Here is a 20,858-nt window from a genome sequence, read left to right as displayed (position 1 = left end):
ACTTGAGTATAATATTCATTCCATGACAAAGTTAGCAAAGTTATACAGATGGCTATTTCTGTTGTACTTGTGAAAAATTCACCTGTAGGTAGGTTGAGCTACAAAACGTTTCAGCTTGCTGCTGGTGAGGGGAACTGCAGTAGCAGCAGCTGGCAGCTCTCACGTCATGATATGATTTTTGTCAAGTCCCTCAAATTGTTCTATATGGAATCCCAGATTTTATCAATTGAGAGAAAATATTTTGTTTAAAAAATGGTTGCAGAGGGGTATCTGGTATGTCCTAATGTTAATGTAGCAATCCTACTCCTTCTTCTTTCTGCCATATTTCCTTTTTTAATAATTAAAATGTTTTTGTACAAACAGTCAGTATAATGCAGTACTTAATGTAGTTCCACAAGCATTGCTTCTGCTAAAGGATGACTTTTTATTCCACAAGACCTTTCTTTCATTATAGATTGATGTAATATTTCCCATTAAAAAAATGCAACAATGCACTGTTAAGAACTTCTCTCACTTCACTGCCCTCCAGTCGCCCCTCAAGATTAAAAATAGGTGAAAAGTGAACATCAGGAAAGTTAAGATTAGAGCATGATAACATTGTTTTACACTTGCACTTAAGGGTAAAGATGTTCCTTTTAAAGTGATGAACATGATTTATCTGTGGAATAAATTCTTGAATCAAAGGTTTGATTTTGATGCAAATATTTCTACCTGCTGTAATTCAGACACTGAAACAAGAGAAAATACTTTTTCTTCAAAGACTGTCAGAGATATTTTGCAATATAGCCTGCAATGGTGAGAATATTCCTGTGCTTTCTTCTCAAAATAAAATATATTGTTGTGTGGAATACAAACTGTAATTGTTCTTGGAAAATACTTGTGCACAAATGCTGCTTTTCGTTATCAACGCTATTAGCCGTTTTTTAAATTTAAAACGGATAATATTAGAAATGTTTTGAAAAAGAAAAAAGTCACTCACTGTCTGCATATGCAGCTTACTCCTGACTGCCTGCTTGTGATTTTTTAAAAAAAATTATTTAGTTGCAGTTGTGATCTGCTGTCATGCAAATTGCCTTCGTTTGGAATATGACGCATGACTCCTCCCATTACCGCTGTCACCGAGGAAACGGGGCGTGGTCAAAGCGCCGCTGAAGCAGGTGACCGACGTGATTGGCTGAAGTGTCGTATGATGGAGCGTGCCATCGGGTCGCCTCAGTGAGCTGCAGAATACGCTCAATGTGTCGATGTAACTGCAGGTCCAATCAGACCAGCCTGAGATCCGAAAGAGGAGGCTGGACCCTCGTCATCATCATTCCTCACCCACACTCACCACTGTCAAACTCTCACAAGGTAAGGCAACTTGACGTTCTTTTTAAGGGAGATTTAATGTCAGTACAGACTACCCACGGGCGTTTACTACTTAAACGACTTAAGTTTTATTACTATTAAACGACTAGCGTCAAAGGAAAGAAATTAAGTATTGTGCAAGAGTAGAGGGTTCGCCAACTGAGGGATAGAATAGAGGGACGAAGAGCGGCTCCGGTGACCGCAATGGTCTGGTCTCCCTTGGCTACAAGCCACGGATTTGTGAAGTAGGCTACAGACTTGCGCATGTCTCTTTTATTTTTCTCAACTGGTTCATGGGGGCTCCTTACAGGGTCGCATAAATATACGTAAACTTGCATTGATCTGCGCATGCATGACTTTCTTCCTATTAAGGGAGACGGACTTTGTCAGCTTAAAAACGTCGGTCAATTATTTTAAAAGATGTGAAAAAAATACATCTTTTGAGTGTTGGAGAATCAGTTTTCACTTCAAGTCACATTGAAAATATGCGTAATGTAAAAATGTCAATTATATCATTTGCTTTTAAAGTTCCTATTCATTGAATACATTGATTAATCAAAAATATTATTAAAGTTTTCCCTCAAAGGATTCGAAATATGAATTATATATTAATATATTATTATATATTAATTATTCAATATTATTATTCTAAATATTTACAATAGCCAAGAGTCTTATTTAATGCCTGTTTTAGCTGTTTTAAGTGAATTGTTTGTACTTATACTGGGAACTGTTTCTCATATTTTGTCATCATTATTCACATGAATGTGATGGACAAAATATTACTTACACAAATCAGTAAAACCCAGTGTTGTTCAACAGCACCACAAAATACATCTTTTTAAATTATCCATTGCAATGAATGGCTGTGGGGGGGGGGGGCAGTTATGGGGGGGCTGTATTGTCCTCCATAGAAAAGCTGTCAGTGGTTGTAATGTTTTGGCTGATTGGTATAAGGCCCTGTGATGACTGGCGACCTGTCCAGGGTGAACCCTGCCTCTCGCCTGAAAGCCGCTGGGATAGGCTCCAGCCCCCCCACCCCCCCCCCCCCACCCCCCCGTGACCCTTAACAGAATAAGCGGAACAAAATGGATGGATGGATGGATGGATGGATGGATGGATGATTGGTATAAATTGGAAAAACAATGCATAAACAAGCCTGTATCACAGCAAATTTTTTTTCAGGGTTGTACGACACCACACAATGGAATCTGTGTCGAATTCCTAACAGTTTAAGGACAAAGAGAGGATTATTTGCAGCTGGATTGCTCCCATAATGTCCAGCAAAGACACATCAAAATGACTATTGTGATAACTTTTGTCTCTTTCACTAATTAAAATAAATGAAAAACGTACAGTAATCACAAGGTCCCTCAGATTTAACCACAGTAATACAAATATGTAAAATACATCAGATTTAATAAATTAAATGCAGTAAGGAGGTGTAAATAAAACAAAATGACTGAGGCTTAATCACTATCACCATGTGTACTGAGTCAGAACTATCCATCCATCCATCCATCCATCCATCCATCCATCCATGGGCTGGAGCCTATCCCAGCAGCTTTAGGGCGAGAGGCAGGGTTCACCCTGGAAACGTCGCCAGTCCATCGCAGGGCCAACACATATAGACAGACAACCATGAGTCAGAACTATTAGATCTGAAAATATCTATTGGAATCCTTCATTTAAATCCATTATTTTTTTGCTTTAATTGATCTATAATCATTCCTAACTACAAGTACTACTCGTAATTATGATATTTTTATAAATACAATACTTATTATGCAACATACTGAATATTATTACTGACATGTTACCACCAAAGTAGCTTTTAAATGTTGTAACTTGATTTTATATACACTTTGTTTGAGGTACACATTGTTGGATGGTTTGAATAATAAAAAGCACCATCTTGTTATGTAAATTGTATTGATTGTCCTGGTGCACACTTATTATCTTTGTGTTATTTGATAGCGCCATACCACCATGCTGACCCGTCTGTTCCGAATGCATGGCCTTCTGGTGGCCTCGCATCCCTGGGAGGTTATCGTTGGCACAGTCACCCTCACCATCTGCATGATGTCCATGAATATGTTCACTGGGAATGACCAGATATGTGGCTGGAATTTTGACTGCCCCAAAACAGAGGAAGTAAGTGAATGAGATGGTGCAAATCATCTGACTGTGAGGTTCTGGAAGTGAAAATCACATCAGAATTGTCACCAGAGAATTTCATTATTAGCTGTAATATAATAAGGTAGACTTACCCCGAAATAGGAGATCGTGAAACGATGGTATAAGCTCTTGTAGAAGCCTCCCGTTCATGTAATATCAACGTTCTTCTATTCACGATCTCACTCAGAAGTATTTTCCTATCCACAATTCATAGTGTAACAGCGTGGATGAGTCTGATTGGTGGTGTGTGTTGATACATAAAAATGTTTACTTATCGCAAAAAGATTTTCAGTCTAGCATTGGATAAACATGCCATAATCGCTTTGTAGTTCATCTCTTCCAACACAAGGCATTACATGACCTTGACAATCGGCAACAGGTAATTATCGCATCAAGAATATCAGTTAGTGCATTTACAATTTTTTTTATATTACTATTTAGTTATGTTATATATAATGTAGTACAAATTGTTTTTCCATTGTATGATTTACCAATATTGTCTACTTGATTTTTATTTTAATGTATACACTTCAAATTCTGGGTCATGAAACTTACCTTTCTATGATAATTTTATATTTTTTTTGTTTTCCCATTTTTACATGCCAGTGAAACAATGGGAAAAAAACCATGAGATTTCCACTTAGTGGTTTATTTGCTGTACTGAAAAAACAAATGCATACGTACGTCAAAATGTACACAGACCCTCTAAACTCACTGTATAAGAACACAAGGGTAGAAATTGCAAGTCATATATTTGTATACCAAGCTGGAGAGGTAATATATCAGATATTGAAGCTCAAATACTTCCATGGTCATTGTAGCGCTGGTGGAGGATGTGGACGAGTGAGAGAAGCAGGCAGAAGCAGCATATGAGCAGGAACACCCCTAGTTACTGGCTGGCTGGGATGGTGCTTTGAGGTTAAACCCAAGCTACTTTGTTAAACACCTACAAAAAGTTGGCCTTGTAAGAAAACACCAGTCCCTTTCCTTGCACACACAAAATTATCAGCTGTCAGACACCTGATCACACCTGCCTTTGATCACCATAAATAATAAGTAGATAATTATCTTATTTAGTCATTAAAATGTGACAATTTTAACGGATATTGCAATCAATCCAAAAGCACAAGAAATGCAAGGCTACATGGAGGTGTTATTTTTTATTTTCAGCTTTTTTCCTGCTTTTTTGTCACTCTGATTTCAATCAAATTTTCTTTTCTTTTTACAGCAAATTCTGAGCAGCGATATCATTATCCTGACCATCACACGTTGTATTGCCATCGTCTATATTTATTTCCAGTTCCAGAACTTGAGACAACTTGGATCTAAGTATATTCTAGGTAAGCGGTTGAAAATCATATAACAGCTGTTGTTAGTATTATAACCTGGTCAGACTAACAAGAGACCTCAACCATTCCCTTGCAGGCATTGCTGGACTTTTTACAATATTCTCCAGCTTTGTGTTCAGCACAGTGGTGATTCACTTTCTTGATAAAGAGCTGACTGGTCTAAAGTAAGTACATGTTCAGCAACATTCATTGGATTAGAACCTCTGGTATAGTGCTGGGTGGTATACTGGATCTAATTTCCACACAGTGAATTTTTCCTGTACCTCCATACCATCAAAAACTTTAAAGAAGACTATTTATAACTCAATAGAGTTACAACATTTTTACATAGGGTTCATGTAGGAAGCACCATAGAACTTTCTAAGTGCAAGATCTTTGTTAAATGTCAATATAATCGAAATAGATATCTAATTATTTTACAAATGGTTTATAACTTAATTGTTGTTAATTGTGTAACTCTGATGGACCACCCAGGTATTTAGGGCTGCCAATATATATATTGGCCATCCCCCTTTAGCATATTTTTACCCCTTTTAGATATTGATGCCATTGTTTGACAACCGCACATCTCTTCTTGCACTACCTCTCCTGTCCTCTGGAGAATTCATTTTCTGTAAATACACACTGACCATACATGTACAATATAACTTTACTCATCAGGAGCAGTTACAGGTTCAGTATGTTGCTCAGGGAAGTGAGGCTCAAACTACCCTACCCTATGGGTACCAAACTGTCACTCTACCCCCAAGCTATGCCACAAAAACTTTCATCATTTTTGATAATCAGACACCAAAACAAAATTACAGATTTCTGTCTTCAAAATTCCATAAAGCAATCAAATCAAATGATCAGCAGCAGTATTCAAAAGTTTTTTAGGGAACCAAAATAAGAAAATATAGAAATAGAAATATTTGGTCATACCACCCAACGCTACTCCATTAGCAACACCAGTTGTTTCATGTTGTGATTTGTCTTCCAGTGAGGCTCTGCCTTTCTTTCTGCTCCTCATTGACCTCTCCAAAGCATGCGCTTTGGCCAAGTTTGCCCTCAGCTCCAATTCTCAGGTATGAATAACACACATTTATTGCCACAGTGGGTCAGTGATAGAAGACATCACAATGAAATTGACTGTTTTTTTTTCTCATAACTTTTTAGGATGAAGTGAGGGACAACATTGCTCGTGGTATGGCAGTTCTGGGTCCTACTTTTACCTTAGATGCCCTGGTGGAGTGCTTAGTGATTGGAGTGGGAACCATGTCAGGTAGCAAGTTCTGGGCAGTTACACTGCTACTTCTATCTGTTACTAGATTAACTGCATTTTTCAGGAGTATGGTGAAAGCTTTGTTGATTTTGGAATGAAATAACTTGCAATAGCACCGACACAAGCCACATTTCTCCAGACATTTCATGCTGGTCATGCCACTCGCGATACACAGACCTGTATGTATATGACATGACATGTCTGTTGCAAGAAAATCCAGATATTTGACTCCTCCTATGTAAGACCTCTTGTGAGAAGATCAAGGTCCGCATATTTTGAGGCGGGTTCTTACAAAATAAAAGAGATACTGGACATTTACTAAAGCTACATCAGGCCAGCAAAGCAGAGTTGGGTTCAGTGTATTGTTTTTATTTTATTGTTTTTGTTTTGTCACTTTTGAGGTTTAATGTTATGCAGAGGAATTGAATAGATTGTAATGGATAGCAATTTACCTGCTGAAGGTCTTGGCCATCCTGAATACTGAAGCATCATACACATATGTTAAAACTTCATTTTTAAATCTAGCCCTTAGTAGGTGTGAAAATGGTAGCTTTGGTGCATCATTTTGGACAGTGGTTTTGTTTTAGCAGCATTTATGTAGGCATTTGTTTATTCCAGGGCTGATAATTTTCCACAAGCTGAGATAGTAATTGTTTGTTGTTAATTTCACAGTTGGAACACAAGTTATGTGTTTTGTTTATAGTTTAGAGAAACATTTTCTGTTAATTCAGTCCCACTTTTTGGTGGACAACCTTCAAAACCTCAGAGGAAAGTGTACTGTACTCTCAGTAATATTAGACACGTAATCTTGCTTGTGTGTATATTAACAAAAAAAAAGTACTGCATTATTGCAAATGTTTTATTCTGTCTGCAGCCATTTTATGGGATTGACTACCTTCCCATGATCCCTCTTTACTTTTTTAGTTGTGCATTAAAACTTTAAAACAAAAAGGGTTAAAAAAAAAACAAACCCTGATTACTTGCTGACACCAGTCAGATGATCTGTTCATCATTTTGCTGCATTCATTATCTTGAATTTTTCAGGTGTTCGGCAGTTGGAAATTATGTGCTGTTTTGGCTGCATGTCTGTCCTGGCCAATTACTTTGTATTCATGACATTCTTCCCTGCATGTGTCTCACTGGTGCTTGAGGTAAGAGTTAAGTGTGTACCTATCTGCATCAGAGTAGTTTTGAATGTTCATTTTGATTCATTTTTTCATGTGTTTTTGTGTAGCTGTCCCGTGAGAGTCAGGAGGGCCATCCTATCTGGCAGCTGAGCCACTTTTCCAGAGTGATGGAGGAAGAGGAGGACAACAAGCCCAATCCTGTAACCCAGAGAGTTAAAATGATCATGGTAGCCTTCCTTCATTTGTTTGGTCTTCTTATTTTCCCCCCTTTTTATGTTGTCCTGTGTTCATTTGAAAGTAACAATGACGTTCTCTGTGTGAAGTCTCTGGGCTTGGTGATGGTTCATGCCCACAGCCGGTGGATTGCTGAGCCCTTGTCTATCAATACAACTGTGGGAATTCCTGAAGTTGGCATGGAGTCAGACCACCTGTCCCCCAGGAGAATTGAGCCAGAGAAACCCCTCTGGCACTTTTACTTAACCAGGTTCGTGGGCGCTTCCTTTTAAATCACCTACATGTGCTGGCTGTATTCTCACATTATAACTGACTGATATATTTTCAACTGTCAGGTGTGGCATGTTGCATGCCAATGTGTAATGGCTGTTCGAAATTCCTGCTAGCAATCCCATGTGTGTCCATTTATTGTTGCAGCTTTTCTTTTCTTTTTCTTTTTTTTTTGCTGTCATGTTATTTATTTCACACTGACATTTTCTAGCTTTCCAGCTGCTGTCAGTCAAATGACACACTGACCTGCGCCTCTGGTCAACCGACACAAATTTCAGCTTTTTCCCTATTTTTTCAAAAACATTGTACCCTTCTAGAAACAAATGTTTTTTCCACGGTACACATATCAAATTCAGGTCAATTTACAGTATATGTCCAAAGACATTTGTATGAATTAGGGTTAACAGAATAATAGTTACACCTCTCTGTACATCCATTACTGTTCACCAACCTCAAAAATAACATCATCTCTCTAAAAACTAACCATTGTATTCCTGGTTACCATTATAGTTTTATTTAGGTGAACCTAATGAATTGGTAAGTGAGAGTAATTAAACAATTGCAACTTGCCTGTTGCACTGCCTGCCTGTTAAAATGCTTTTGTTGTCTCAAAATCTTCAGAAATTTGTGAGCTCCAAATATATTCCCAAAATAGTGAATCAGTATTTCAAGATTTCATTCGTTGTCGTTTTCTTATTTTGCTGACATTTTGAAGAAATGCATTATGAAGTGTAATTTATCTCATCAAAATAGCAAAAAAATATGTTGTTCCATGTCATTTTCAAAATGTGAATGAAGAATAAATCCAATTCCAGCTAATTTAAGTCTTGGCTTCTGTAATGATAATCATAATTATCATGATCTGTCTCTGTTTTCCTGCAGGTTAATAACCATGGATATAGAACAGGTGATCTGTCTGGCCTTGGCCCTGCTGCTGGCCATCAAGTACATCTTCTTTGAGCAGGTTGAGATGGAATCTACACTGTCATTGAAGAACCCCATCACAATGTCTGCCCCTACTATTGCCCCACGACGGCCTGCTGAGGCCTGCTGCAGAAAGGAACTTCTTGCTCCCCATCACCCAGCCTCCACCTCTGGTATGGGTGCCCACACACTGGCCAGCAAAGAAGATGGAGGTATGTCTGGGCTGAGTGTTGGAGTGGTAGGTTGTTCATTTGACAGCATCAAAAACATTAAATTCATTACTTGTACTCTCTCTCACTTTGTCTCTCTAGACGAGGTTATCAGACCCCTGCCTGTATTAACACCAGAGCCCCAGCCAAAGCACATCTTTGTAATAAGGGAGGGAGAGGAAGAAATCAAGCCAGAAGTCACACAGATGAGCCTTCCCTTAAAGCCTAGAGAGCTGGTTGAATGTGTGGCCATCCTCAACAACCCAGAGGTAACACACACACACACACACACACACACACACACACACACACACACACACACACACACACACACACACACACACACACACAAATCCATCCACTCAAGGACCTGAATAGTTACATCACCTCAGCCTAAATCCCTCCAATAGGAATGCAGGGTTTAAGACAGTTGTGTGATTTAACTGGGCTATAATGAGCTTAGTCACTTCACTCTCTCTTTGAGGCTGAACCAATTACAGTGTGACGCCAGTAAAACAGATACTTGCTGATTCGTCTGCTCCTCGTGGCTCCACTTCTTCCCTTCCATTTTGGCTGCCTGGCTGCCTACCTGCCTGCTCCCTCAGGACTTACTCAGATCTATTGGCAATGTCTTAAATTAATGTCTTGTGTTCATGAAGTTGTGTGGCTAATTGAAGCTACTGGAGACTAAATATTAATGACAGGCAAACTTTACAAGACATCCCTTTTTTAAAATGTCAAATGAACCATGTATTTTAATCCAAGTCTTCCTTATCAATTTGTATCCTCAATAGTTTGGAAAAACTTTGATGTCATCTAAACACAAGTAAAGCATCTGCAGTTCTCAGGAGCACAAGTATAGACTCAAGTCACTCCCTACATGCTTCACACATCGAAATTGAAATTCTCCAAGGTGCCACATGGCTTGGAGATAGTGTGGTTGACTAGCAAGCTAAGGGTGGCTGGTTCAATCCTCACTTCCCTCTTGACCATGTCGAAGTATCCTTGAGCAAGATACTGAGCACCTAATTGCTCCTGGTAGCCCTGCAACAGACTGGCAACATGTTCAGGGTGTACCCCACCTCTTGACCAATGTCAGCTGGGATAGGCTCCAGCCCCCCCGTGACCATTAACAGATAAACAGTATAGAAAATGGATGGATGGATGGATGATAATACAGATTTGTGAGGGGCAGGTGTCACTTGATATTGTAATGAGAGAGAGGTGTGCAGAGAGAGGTGTGTAAGCCTGGAGAATCATTCCCTTCACAAATGATGTTTTCAGCTCCATCATGCTGATGTGAATGTTGTCATTTCAGTGCTCAGCCTCATGCCAGAATTTTGTGCATGTGATGTCAGGAAGCTGTTTTGCCAAAAATAAATACTTTAAACATTCTCAATAATTTCAGTTTAAAACAGTTTTCTGCCAGAAATGATCTCCTGCTGGCTTTCTTGCAGTACTTAGTTTATTTAAAAAAAAATTGATTTTATCTAATTATAGGGGCCTTTTATTCTAACAACAAAATGTATTTTATGATACAACCTGTAAGCAGTGACACCGTGGGAGAAGCAGGCAATATGAAGTCCAAATAAACAGTACAGGGCCAACATAAATGAGATCCAGTCATGAGTTAACCAAATCCATTCATGATCTGGCAACTAAAAGTGGAATGAACAGGACCACATATACACAAATGATAAAACAGTAATAGGACACTCAGAAATAATGAGAAGCCAAACAAAGGAAGGAAGGATGCACAAATGGACTGAACTAGAAATAAATGAATTTGTGGAAAGGGTGTCGAACACTGAAACATTAACAGGAACTTTGACATGATGATGTTTGTTTTGTTTAGCAAGGGCCTCGTTGTCTGAGTGATGCTGAGGTGATGATGTTGGTCAACTCCAAACACATCCCTGCCTACAAACTTGAGGCTTTGATGGAGAGACCAGAGAGAGGAGTGTCCATACGGAGACAGATGATTTCAACAAAGCTTCCCTCCCCTTCTGCACTCTCCTCCTTGCCATTCACACACTACGACTACTCTAAGGTGAGGAGACACAAATGCAAACAACACAAACACTGCTGCTTATTCTATTATTCTAAGTTCTCAGTATTTCTGTGCTCTAGGTTATGGGCACCTGCTGTGAGAATGTGATTGGGTATATGCCTGTACCAGTGGGGGTGGCTGGACCACTGCACCTGGATGGAAAGCAGTTCCAAGTTCCCCTGGCAACTACTGAGGGATGCTTGGTTGCCAGCACCAATCGTGGCTGTCGTGCCATTGCTGTGAGCATAATTTATGTACCTACATCTTATGTTACTGATTTGTCTGTCTATATATGTTGGCCCTGCGATAGACTGGTGACCCGTCCAGGGTGAACCCTGCCTCTCGCCCGAAGGCAGCCCCCCCCCCCCAACCCTTAACAGGATAAACAGTAGAAAATGGATGGATAGATTTTATTATACAAAAGTAGACATAGTCAGTTGTAATGTGTATCTCTCAAATGTGACAATGTAATCCTAATACCATAATTCAACCAATCCCACAAAGCGTGCAAAGTCTGCTGAGATATTTAAGAGATATTTATGTTTTATTTTTTTAGAAATCAGTAATCCTGTGTGGCTACCACTGAATGTGAAAGTTAAAGCTCCCTAATTGATTTCATTTTTTACTCATTTACTTGTTTAAAATAATCACAGCCATTTCATTTTCTTCCTTTTTAAAAAATAAAAATATCAAAAGTCAGGGAGTATTGGAATTGTGACACTGTGACACTCCCAGAAAAGTGTCCCTTGCTTATATGAATAAAGAGGCCAGAATTAAAGATGGAAGTAGTGAAGATATCATTTTAGTGCAGCACTATTCTGTACCCACTTTAAGTGGAGGATGAATTGTCGACTCATTGAATCCTGAGAATTGATGACATTCAAGTAGAGTAGGTTTATTCATATTACGTAGTAGAAGAGTGTCTTCTCCCTTGAAAAATCACTTCCACACAATTAAACATGACATAAAACAGACAAGTTTCCTTGAACTTATTATAATACAGGAGGGCTGCATATTAGTTAAACATCCGTGCAGAAAGGAGAAAAAGAAACTTCCATTCATCCACACCTCTGAAAAAGCCTCCATATTACAGTTCACACAAATAAGGACAATCTTCACTAACAAAATGGATAACAATTTTTAATTCAGTCTTCGGGAGGCACGGTGATGCAGTGGTTAGCCCTGTCGCCTCACAGCAAGAAGGTTCTGGGTTTGAGTCCCGGCTCGGGCACAGGATCTTTGTGTGTGGAGTTTGCATGTTTTCCGTGTGCCTGTGTGGGTTCTCTCTGGTACTCCAGCTTCCTCCCACAGTCCATCAACATCAAGAGGGGACGAGGCTGATTGATACTTTAAATTGACCGTAGGTATGAATGTGAGAGTGAATGGTTGTCTGTCTATATGTGTTGGCCCTGTGATGGACTGGTGACCTGTCCAGGGTGAACCCCGCCTCTCACCTGAAGGCTGCTAGGATAGGCTCCAGCCCCTCATGACCCTTAACAGGATACGCAGAAGAAAATGGAATGGAATTCAGTCTTCAAAATCTCATAAAATATTCAAATCAAATTTTTAGCAGCAGTTTCCAGTATACCCCTGTATATTCTTGGTCAACATGTCTCCAGATATCTCTGCGATCGTTTTTATGTTTTATTGTTTAATTCTAAGCATTAGGTGCTGATATTATAACAATGCCCATTTCTTTCTACATGAGTAATTATAGAAAAATTCTGTCAAGAAATCTTATCAGATTGTTATCTTCTTCCCTCACCATTCCTGGTCATCTACCACCACAAATCCAATCAAATTCTGTGGGAAATACTGCTTGGTATTGTAACATGTCGCACATCTGACTGGCTCTGTCTGTTTGCATACTTTAGCTGGGGGGTGGAGCCAGCAGTTGCATCCTGGCTGACAGCATGACTCGGGGACCTGTGGTGAGGCTGCCGTCTGCACTCCAGGCTGCTGAGGTCAAAGCCTGGCTAGAAAGCACAAATGGTTTTCAAATTGTCAAAGAAGCCTTTGACAGCACAAGCAGGTAAAACATGAATTCTGTCATGGGCACAAGTAGAATTCAAAGTGTTTGCTCAGTGTCGGGTGTTGGTAGTCGTCATGGTAATTTTTTTTGCGATAAAGTCATGTCTTTGTTGGTAGATTTGCTCGGCTCCAGAAGCTGCTGGTTGGTCAGGCTGGGAGAAATCTGTACATCCGCTTTCATTCCAAGACAGGAGACGCCATGGGAATGAACATGATCTCTAAGGTAACTGTTTTACCATCTCTTGAACCGTTCAAGAGTTTCAGTCATTTTATTATTTTATTTTCGCCATCTTTTGACTGAGAGGTTTTTGGGCAGCTGTAAGATCTCTCAGCGGCAATTTGCATTCATTTAGTCCTTCATGGGAGTCATCATCAAGATATGTCAAATTGACATGTATCACATTTACACGAAGAACATTAACTAACTGACATTTAGCTGTGAAAAGGGGGATCTCTTCACAGCCTTTTGTCCTGTCACAGACTCTCATGGCAAACATTGCCTCACTCATTCTGTGTCTTTAACTGGTTAAGCCCACCAGCCCCGAGCATGACAGCCATACAGGACAGCCCATGAAGAGACAGTCTATTTTGATAATATGCAGTGTAATATATGTTTGTAATGACCGCACTGTAACTGTGGGAAAGTGATGCATGATTATCATGATAGTATCTGCTTGCAGGGCACGGAGCAGGCCCTTAGCAGACTGCAGCAGCATTTCCCAGACCTGCAACTGATGGCTATCAGTGGGAACTACTGCACCGACAAGAAACCAGCTGCCATCAACTGGATCGAAGGCCGAGGCAAATCTGCTGTCTCGGAAGCCACTATTCCTGCTAAAGTGGTTAAAGAGGTAGGGACATCAAGCAATTATTCCATCCATATAATAACATGGTGACATTGTCTATCTCAAGAGAGTGATACTAGCTGCATGGCAGCATTTAGTTCCTCAGATATCCCAGCATTATGGGCCAGGTTTGAACAAAAATGTATAAATTATTTCCAAGTTCAGGTCATGTAAAGTTATTAAAAGAGACAACTGATGCTGGCCTCTTTCAGCTACTTTGATTCTGGGAAATAACAGCCCATCACTGAAGTGACTGGTCAAAAACACTCAATTAGTCCAGATGTTCCCAGAAATTCATGAAGGCAAGTCTCAACAGGGCTTGATTAAATACCTCTTTACAATTTGCCTGTGCATTTGTGAGTGGTCCATAAAAATGTGGACAGACCATAGCCTATCAAAGAAAAAGAAAAAAAAAAAGTCATGGTAAACATAGAATTCTTGCTGTTTTTTTTCTCTTAGATATTTGACCAATGAAACATACAAATATGTTCAGACATTTCCTTTTTTACATGGCTAATATGGTGTTACATTAATCTCACTCCTGCTTTTGTTGTTACACCTAATACACAATGCCAACCCATTTTGGCTGAGCTTCACCTCTTGAGTTGGCAGCTGTGGGGTTCCACCCCTGAATCTCATACGTTCATTTTAAAAGAACTTCAATTGTATCACATCTCCTCAGTTTCCTCTTTGACTGGAATGAGCGGTAATGAACACAGTGACAGAACACCTGCTCCAAGTGCCATTGAGAAGCGCTAAAAATGTTGGTCTGCAGACAAAGAAAGCCAAATATGACTTCCTTGGTTACTGGGTGAGAGAGTGAGAATCAAAGGACAGAAGAAATTCTTTGGGGTAGGACAAGAGGAGGAGAGCTCATGATGGAATGAGAAATGGAGTGAAAAGCAAAAATTAAGGAGCGAAGGAGACAAGAAAAATGTTTTGACGAGAGAAAAACTGGTGATAAGATGAAGTAGGTGTCTGATTTAAGGAGTGACGGGAGAAGAAAAGAAGAGGGGACACAAATATAGGAAAAGGGGAAGATGACAAATAAGAATAAAGTTAGTGATGCAGCCTAAATTTATGATCATAAAACTTTATAGTGATATGTCAGTAGTGGGTTTATTCTAAGCCCCTCAAATTTACATTTTCTAAAGTGGTAACAGGTTAAATTTCCACATCATCCAGACTTTAGTTTTTTCTTCTCAAAAAGTGTAAGTTGTATATCTAAATACTAATAACTTGAATTTTAAAAATCTACCTCAAAATTGAATATTTTCCCTTCACCAATCTGGTTTCATAGCCTACATAGTTTCTGCTGTCTTACAAGAATCTAAATGAGGGACCATTGCGCAAGTTCATCATGCAGGTACTTGTCATGACACTTAAACTTGCCCCTTTTTTCAGGTTAGAGCAGGGGTGTCCAAACTGGTCCAATAAGGGCGGGTGTGGCTGCACGTTTTCATTCCAACCAAGCAAAAGCAACACCTGATTCTACTTAAATCAACTAAGCTGTGTCCACACAGCTCTTTTGTTGGATCAGGTGTTGCTTTTGCTTGGTTGGAATGAAAACCTGCAGCCACACCGGCCCTTACTGGACCAGTTTGGACACCCCTGGGTTAGAGCAACTGTCTTTCAAAAACTTATTTCCACATGAATTTTCTCCATTTGTGTTTTTGCAAGCAACACAAGAAGAACTTAACACTGTTTAAATGCCATTATTTATGAGCTTGTTTATCTGTCAGAGCTACACAGATAGAAATGAGACAGCAGATGATAATGATGAAATTTCAAGATTGACCAAAATCTCCTTTTCTTTGAGTTTCCTTACCCAGTGAGGTTTAGTACCCATGAGAATCATCCGTCTGGTATCAGCCTTGGTTTATCAGCAAGCACATTTACATTCCCTACCTTGGCAGGTTCTGAAGACCACAACAGAAGCTCTGATCGAGGTGAACATCACTAAGAACCTGGTTGGCTCAGCAATGGCAGGCAGCATCGGTGGGTTTAATGCACACGCAGCTAACCTGGTGGCAGCCATCTACATTGCATGTGGACAGGTACTGATAGTTCTGTGTAAATATCATTCTATTCCTTTCGGTTTAGTACTGTTTTGAGTAGTGTGTGCTCCATGTTTCTAATCCAGGATCCAGCCCAGTCAGTGGGCAGCAGTAACTGTATCACCCTAATGGAGGCATCAGGACCAACAGGGGAGGACCTGTACATCAGCTGCACTATGCCCTCTATAGAACTAGGGACTGTCGGAGGAGGCACCAACCTGCCCCCTCAGCAAGCTTGCCTCCAGGTATAAACACACTCATCCAAACCCTGCAACATTTGGCATCTAATTACTTCAATGGGTTTTTGCTTTTTTAAACTGTTGAGGAAAGTTTTATCTGTCATAGTCCTATATATTAATTGAATATTCCTGGCCTAGACGACAGTCCTGATTGGTTGGTTGTCGTCATCAGTGCTTTGAAAAACCTCCGAATGCCAACACTTTGATATGATGGCTATGCAGAATACATTCAGAATGAGACTGTAAAGGAGGCTCGTGACATCACTCATCCCATGGCCTGCTTATCTAGTGGAGCAACCACTGAGGGGCAATCTGAGAACATGTGGCATTATGTTTAGATTGCTTTGAGAATTTGGGACTTCACACAGCTCATGTTTTGCTACTCAAACAACAAGCACTCCATTAAGAATTTATATTTTATCAAAATTACTTTGTCTTTTTTTCTCATTTAACATAATTCCAAAAATCAACAGATGATGTAAATAATGACCCACAATCGCTTGTGTGTGTGTGTGTGTGTGTGTGTGTGTGTGTGTGTTTATGTGCGTGCACGCGCAGATGCTGGGTGTGCAGGGAGCCAGTGAAGAATGCCCAGGGGAGAATGCCCGGCAGCTGGCCAGGGTGGTGTGTGCCACTGTGCTTGCTGGAGAGCTCTCATTAATGGCTGCTCTGGCAGCTGGCCACCTGGTCAAAAGTCACATGACACACAACAGGTATGAGGAAGGTACTCTTACTTACAATGTGCCTGCTCTGTCATAGAAACGTCTTCCATACCGCCTCCCACGTTAGATAGTGGTCTTCAAGTTGAGATTATCATTATTATAAAATCCCTCTGTCAAGCTTTATCTCTTTATGAAGGATTATTATTTTTTAATTATTAATCCATTTTTTTGAATTTTGTTTGTACATGTTTCTTTTTCTTGATTATTCTAGGTTTTATTCCCTCTGCCTTTTACAGTGGGTGAGAGTGTGATTAGTAGTCCAAATATGTGAAAGTGTGAACTGTAAAAGTAATAAATGTCAGAAATAAACTTTGGTTACAGATTTTCCCTTTAATGACATATATTTACATCTGTTTTACAGATCTAAGGTGAACCTACAGGAACTTCAGGAACGTGCTCGAAGAAAGCCTTGTGATACCCCTCAGTGAGCAAGCTCACTGGCTGGACCAGTAAACCCAGTCTGACAGGGACGAATGATTCATTAGTATTCCAAGTGCTTTCATATAAAAGGGAGATATTTGCCCCATCAGTCATGCTGCAGATGTGCAGTAAACACACACAAGCCAATTATACTCCTCTGTTGCAGTACATTCATTTTCTGTATATCTTCGTATTGTAGCGTGTGTGAGCAAGCTCTGAAAAATTAAGTTCTGGTTACAGCCAGCTCACCTTTATGTCTCTTTTCTGATGCAATTTTCATTTCCTTGCGCAGTGCTCACATTGTTCACCTAGTGAATATATTTGCGACTATATGTGAAGGCACATTCCTAATTCAAGGTAATGCAAAGCATTCTGCAATTGACTTATGACCTTCATTTTATCTTTCAATGGTGCTGCACGAACACAGATGGATATACTTTTCATACAGGGATGCTTAGCTGCACAAACATGCAAATGATCACAATGAAAACATTACAAACTCAAAAGACTGTTTATGTGCATCACAGCTGCTTTACCTCAGGGAGCTGCGGTAGATTCCTGTTGCTCCTGTTGATTGCATGTTTTCAGCTCTGCGGAACATATGCGTCTCTATTTAGGGAGATTCTGTGCGCATTCACGCTAGAGGCACAGGTGCACAACGTCGGTGATTATTTAAATCTGACAGGATTGGCATGTTTGATGATATCGACATTGAATTTTTTGTATTGTATTTTTGTTTATGTTTTTAACAGTTTACTTAAAATATTAGAAAGGCCGATTTTGGTGGTCATAACCTTTTCAGGGTTGCAGCAATGTCCCTCCATGGCACACCTGTGATCCATTTAGAGGCTAAGGACGTCCCCTTTGCGCCTTGTGCCAGACCTGTTGCCCAGATTACTTATTAGTCAAAAGATATGAATGGATTGGACATACTAAAAAGACACTTGTACAATGAACCTCAGACCATATGCTTTAAAGATCGTTTCAATATATTCCGAAGACTGCAAACCTTACTTAAAGGCTGTACATGGGGACAAAAATCTATGGTTTTCTCCTTCATAAGAGGAAGGAAGATTTAAAGACTTTATATATCTGCGCTGCGTAAAAAGATGCAACAAATTCATTTTGAGAATATCTTGCATAATGACATAAAGGATGCTCTGGGAAATCCCTCTGTGGAACAATGGTGCTCTTTTCCATGTTTTAGTCCATTTACCATTAATGTGTCTGTAATACTGTACATGGAAACAAACCTGCAGAGACTTCATGTTTGTTTCAAGTCAGATGGTTCAAGTGAGCATCAGGTCATGTTATTACTTATACAGTGACAAAGGTTTTTAACTGTTTCCATTTTATATTGCATTGTCATGCAATTGCGAATGTAGAAAAGGCAAACGCAGCCTATTTAATAGACTCCTAAGGTAGGCCTATTGCCCTGCAGATTTGGTCTCAGTGAAGGTAAACAAAAAAACAAAACAAAACCAAATCAATTCCTTAATATTAAGTTATTCTGCTGTACCAGGGGCAAATAATTTGAATATATTTTTTAATAAAAACAAATGTACTTTGTAATGTCAATTTGCACTGTTATGAATCATGCTTTGTCATTGATTGAATGTGTCCTGGAATATTACACTATCATTTTTTTTAAAAAAATGTAGCAATCGTTCCCCACCACTAAAAAAATGTGTTTGGTATTGACTGTGATCATTGAGCTTTTATGTGATCAAGATTTCAAGAAGGGAGTCAAACTAAGCATTGTTACTACATTACCAAATTTGAAACATGATTAAATATTGTTTAAAAATGAAACTGGTTCAAAACTTTCTTTGAATATTAATATATTCTTTCAAAAATCAAAATTACTGCTCATAGCTAGCTCAAAAAGTAAAATACTTTCATTTCTACAGTTAAATCAAGTCTTTTGGGTTCAAATCTGACCAATTTTTCTTGTCAAATGGAGCACACTTATCAAAGAAACCGTGATATCCCCTCTGCTTAACTGTTGTGCCAAACTAGTATTTGTCACCCGAAAGCCGCTGGATAGGCTCCAGCCCCCCCGCAACCCTGAACAGGATAAGCGGAAGAAAATGGATGGACGGATGTGTTACATCCTCCTCATCAGAATCACCCAAAAATCCTCTGTAGGGGCGAATGCCTATGTATACTGTCCAATACATATACTTTCCTCTGATGATCCCTACAGAGCTACAAATGAGAAAAAGATAATTTGCCTTGGGTTTGTTCTTACTCCCCTCTCCAACTGACTTTTTGTCTTGTCCAGCATAAGCCGAAGCAACACACTCACCACATTCACAGTTATTAGGAACACCAGCATTTTAAAAAGATTTTAAAGTAGGTTTATCTGATATTAATAAATAATGTTCCTGACCTTTCGAAACAAGGGAATTGTGTAAGTGCATCCAATGTGCACAGATCTACCTAGAGGCATCTGGACCTAGGTCAATTTGAAGCAAAATGTTGAGTTCCCTTTTAATGAATAATAATTATTTATTGTCAAGCCTCATATCGAAAAGAAAAAGAATACCACAGACAAGTTTTGTTATGATTAGAAGGTGAATTTTCTCTTGAGGGCATAAAAAGAACGGCCAGTGATTGCATGGAGGGACTGTCAGAAAGCTGAAAAAACAAATGCAGCAGGAGCAGATTTCCTCAACAAGGCTCCAGGTTGTACATGATAAAATTCAATGGTTGCGTCCTTCATAAGACAAGAGAATAACAAGCGAATATAGTATTTATACTTGGTGTATACTGAAAGATACATGTAAACATGGTGAATTTAAAAAAAAATCTTTTTCCCAAAATATTTGGAAAAATCTTTAAATCACAATCTGTAAAATTATAATGCACTCAGTACACTGACATGTCCTATCCATCCATTCATTCATTCATTCATGGGATGTTAATTTGATTATTAATTTTTATCAATGACCTATTGATGGTAACTTCAGAATATAGTCTGAAATGATGCAGTTTGTGTTTCTTTTGTAGTGCGTTATATTAACTGGGCTGACAAATACAAGTAGTGACAGTACACAAAAAAAAAAAACTAGTGGCACCATATAAACAAAAACATAGAGCATGACTTTTGTGCGTTTAAAGTTGATTCACCAAATTAAATGTGGCTGTCTAGATTTTTTTAAAAAAGGTGCAAAAAGATAAAATTCTTTTTCAATTTATCGACAGTGAACAGTAGGGGGCACCAGCAGAACACTTTTTTTCTATTCAATTGTGTGCACTGACATGAGCTTTTGTACTGTTGTTTGACTTCATGGATAGACCAGTGCTTCATAATTGCATTTAAATATTTATCTCTAATTCCTTTACACTGAGATTCTTGTCTGTGAGGTGACTGTTGAGCATTCTGGAAGGAAACTTTCCACCTGGTCCACATGTCCTTTTTATATGTCAGCACAAAGTGAACAAGTTTCTGTTCAGAGTGGTGATTTTGATATCTGTGAGTTCAATAAATTTGATAAGTAACAAGAACACGGTCTCCAAAGATCATTTATGTCAATAATATGCCATGTATTCTTTTGTCCTATCAGTTGGGTCAATGTCGTACTCCAATCCA

The 20,858-nt window shown here is 39.2% G+C and overlaps 1 protein-coding gene across 1 annotated transcript; it reads left to right on the top strand.

The window, feature by feature from the left end:
• The first annotated feature begins 1,194 nt into the window (after positions 1–1,194).
• LOC147260455 (3-hydroxy-3-methylglutaryl-coenzyme A reductase-like) lies at positions 1,195–19,098 on the top strand. The gene is made up of 20 exons (XM_086207051.1): positions 1,195–1,350; positions 3,325–3,501; positions 4,754–4,865; positions 4,951–5,038; positions 5,854–5,938; positions 6,030–6,135; positions 7,180–7,286; positions 7,370–7,489; positions 7,586–7,746; positions 8,649–8,902; positions 9,002–9,168; positions 10,755–10,949; positions 11,030–11,188; positions 12,824–12,981; positions 13,098–13,203; positions 13,661–13,831; positions 15,742–15,882; positions 15,969–16,127; positions 16,680–16,834; positions 17,205–19,098. Exons 1-20 carry the CDS (start codon positions 1,237–1,239, stop codon positions 17,269–17,271), a joined length of 2,802 nt encoding a protein of 933 aa, XP_086063177.1. The 5' UTR covers positions 1,195–1,236; the 3' UTR covers positions 17,272–19,098.
• The last annotated feature ends 1,760 nt before the right edge of the window (positions 19,099–20,858 follow it).

This window comes from Aulostomus chinensis, chromosome 6, assembly GCF_037954235.1.
Source record: "Aulostomus chinensis isolate RoL2024-O1b breed Wild chromosome 6, RoL_Achi_v1.0, whole genome shotgun sequence".
In the NCBI taxonomy this organism is placed as follows: domain Eukaryota; kingdom Metazoa; phylum Chordata; class Actinopteri; order Syngnathiformes; family Aulostomidae; genus Aulostomus; species Aulostomus chinensis.
The sequence above is the reverse complement of the archived record's forward strand: the minus strand, read 5'-3'. Positions and strand labels throughout refer to the sequence as shown.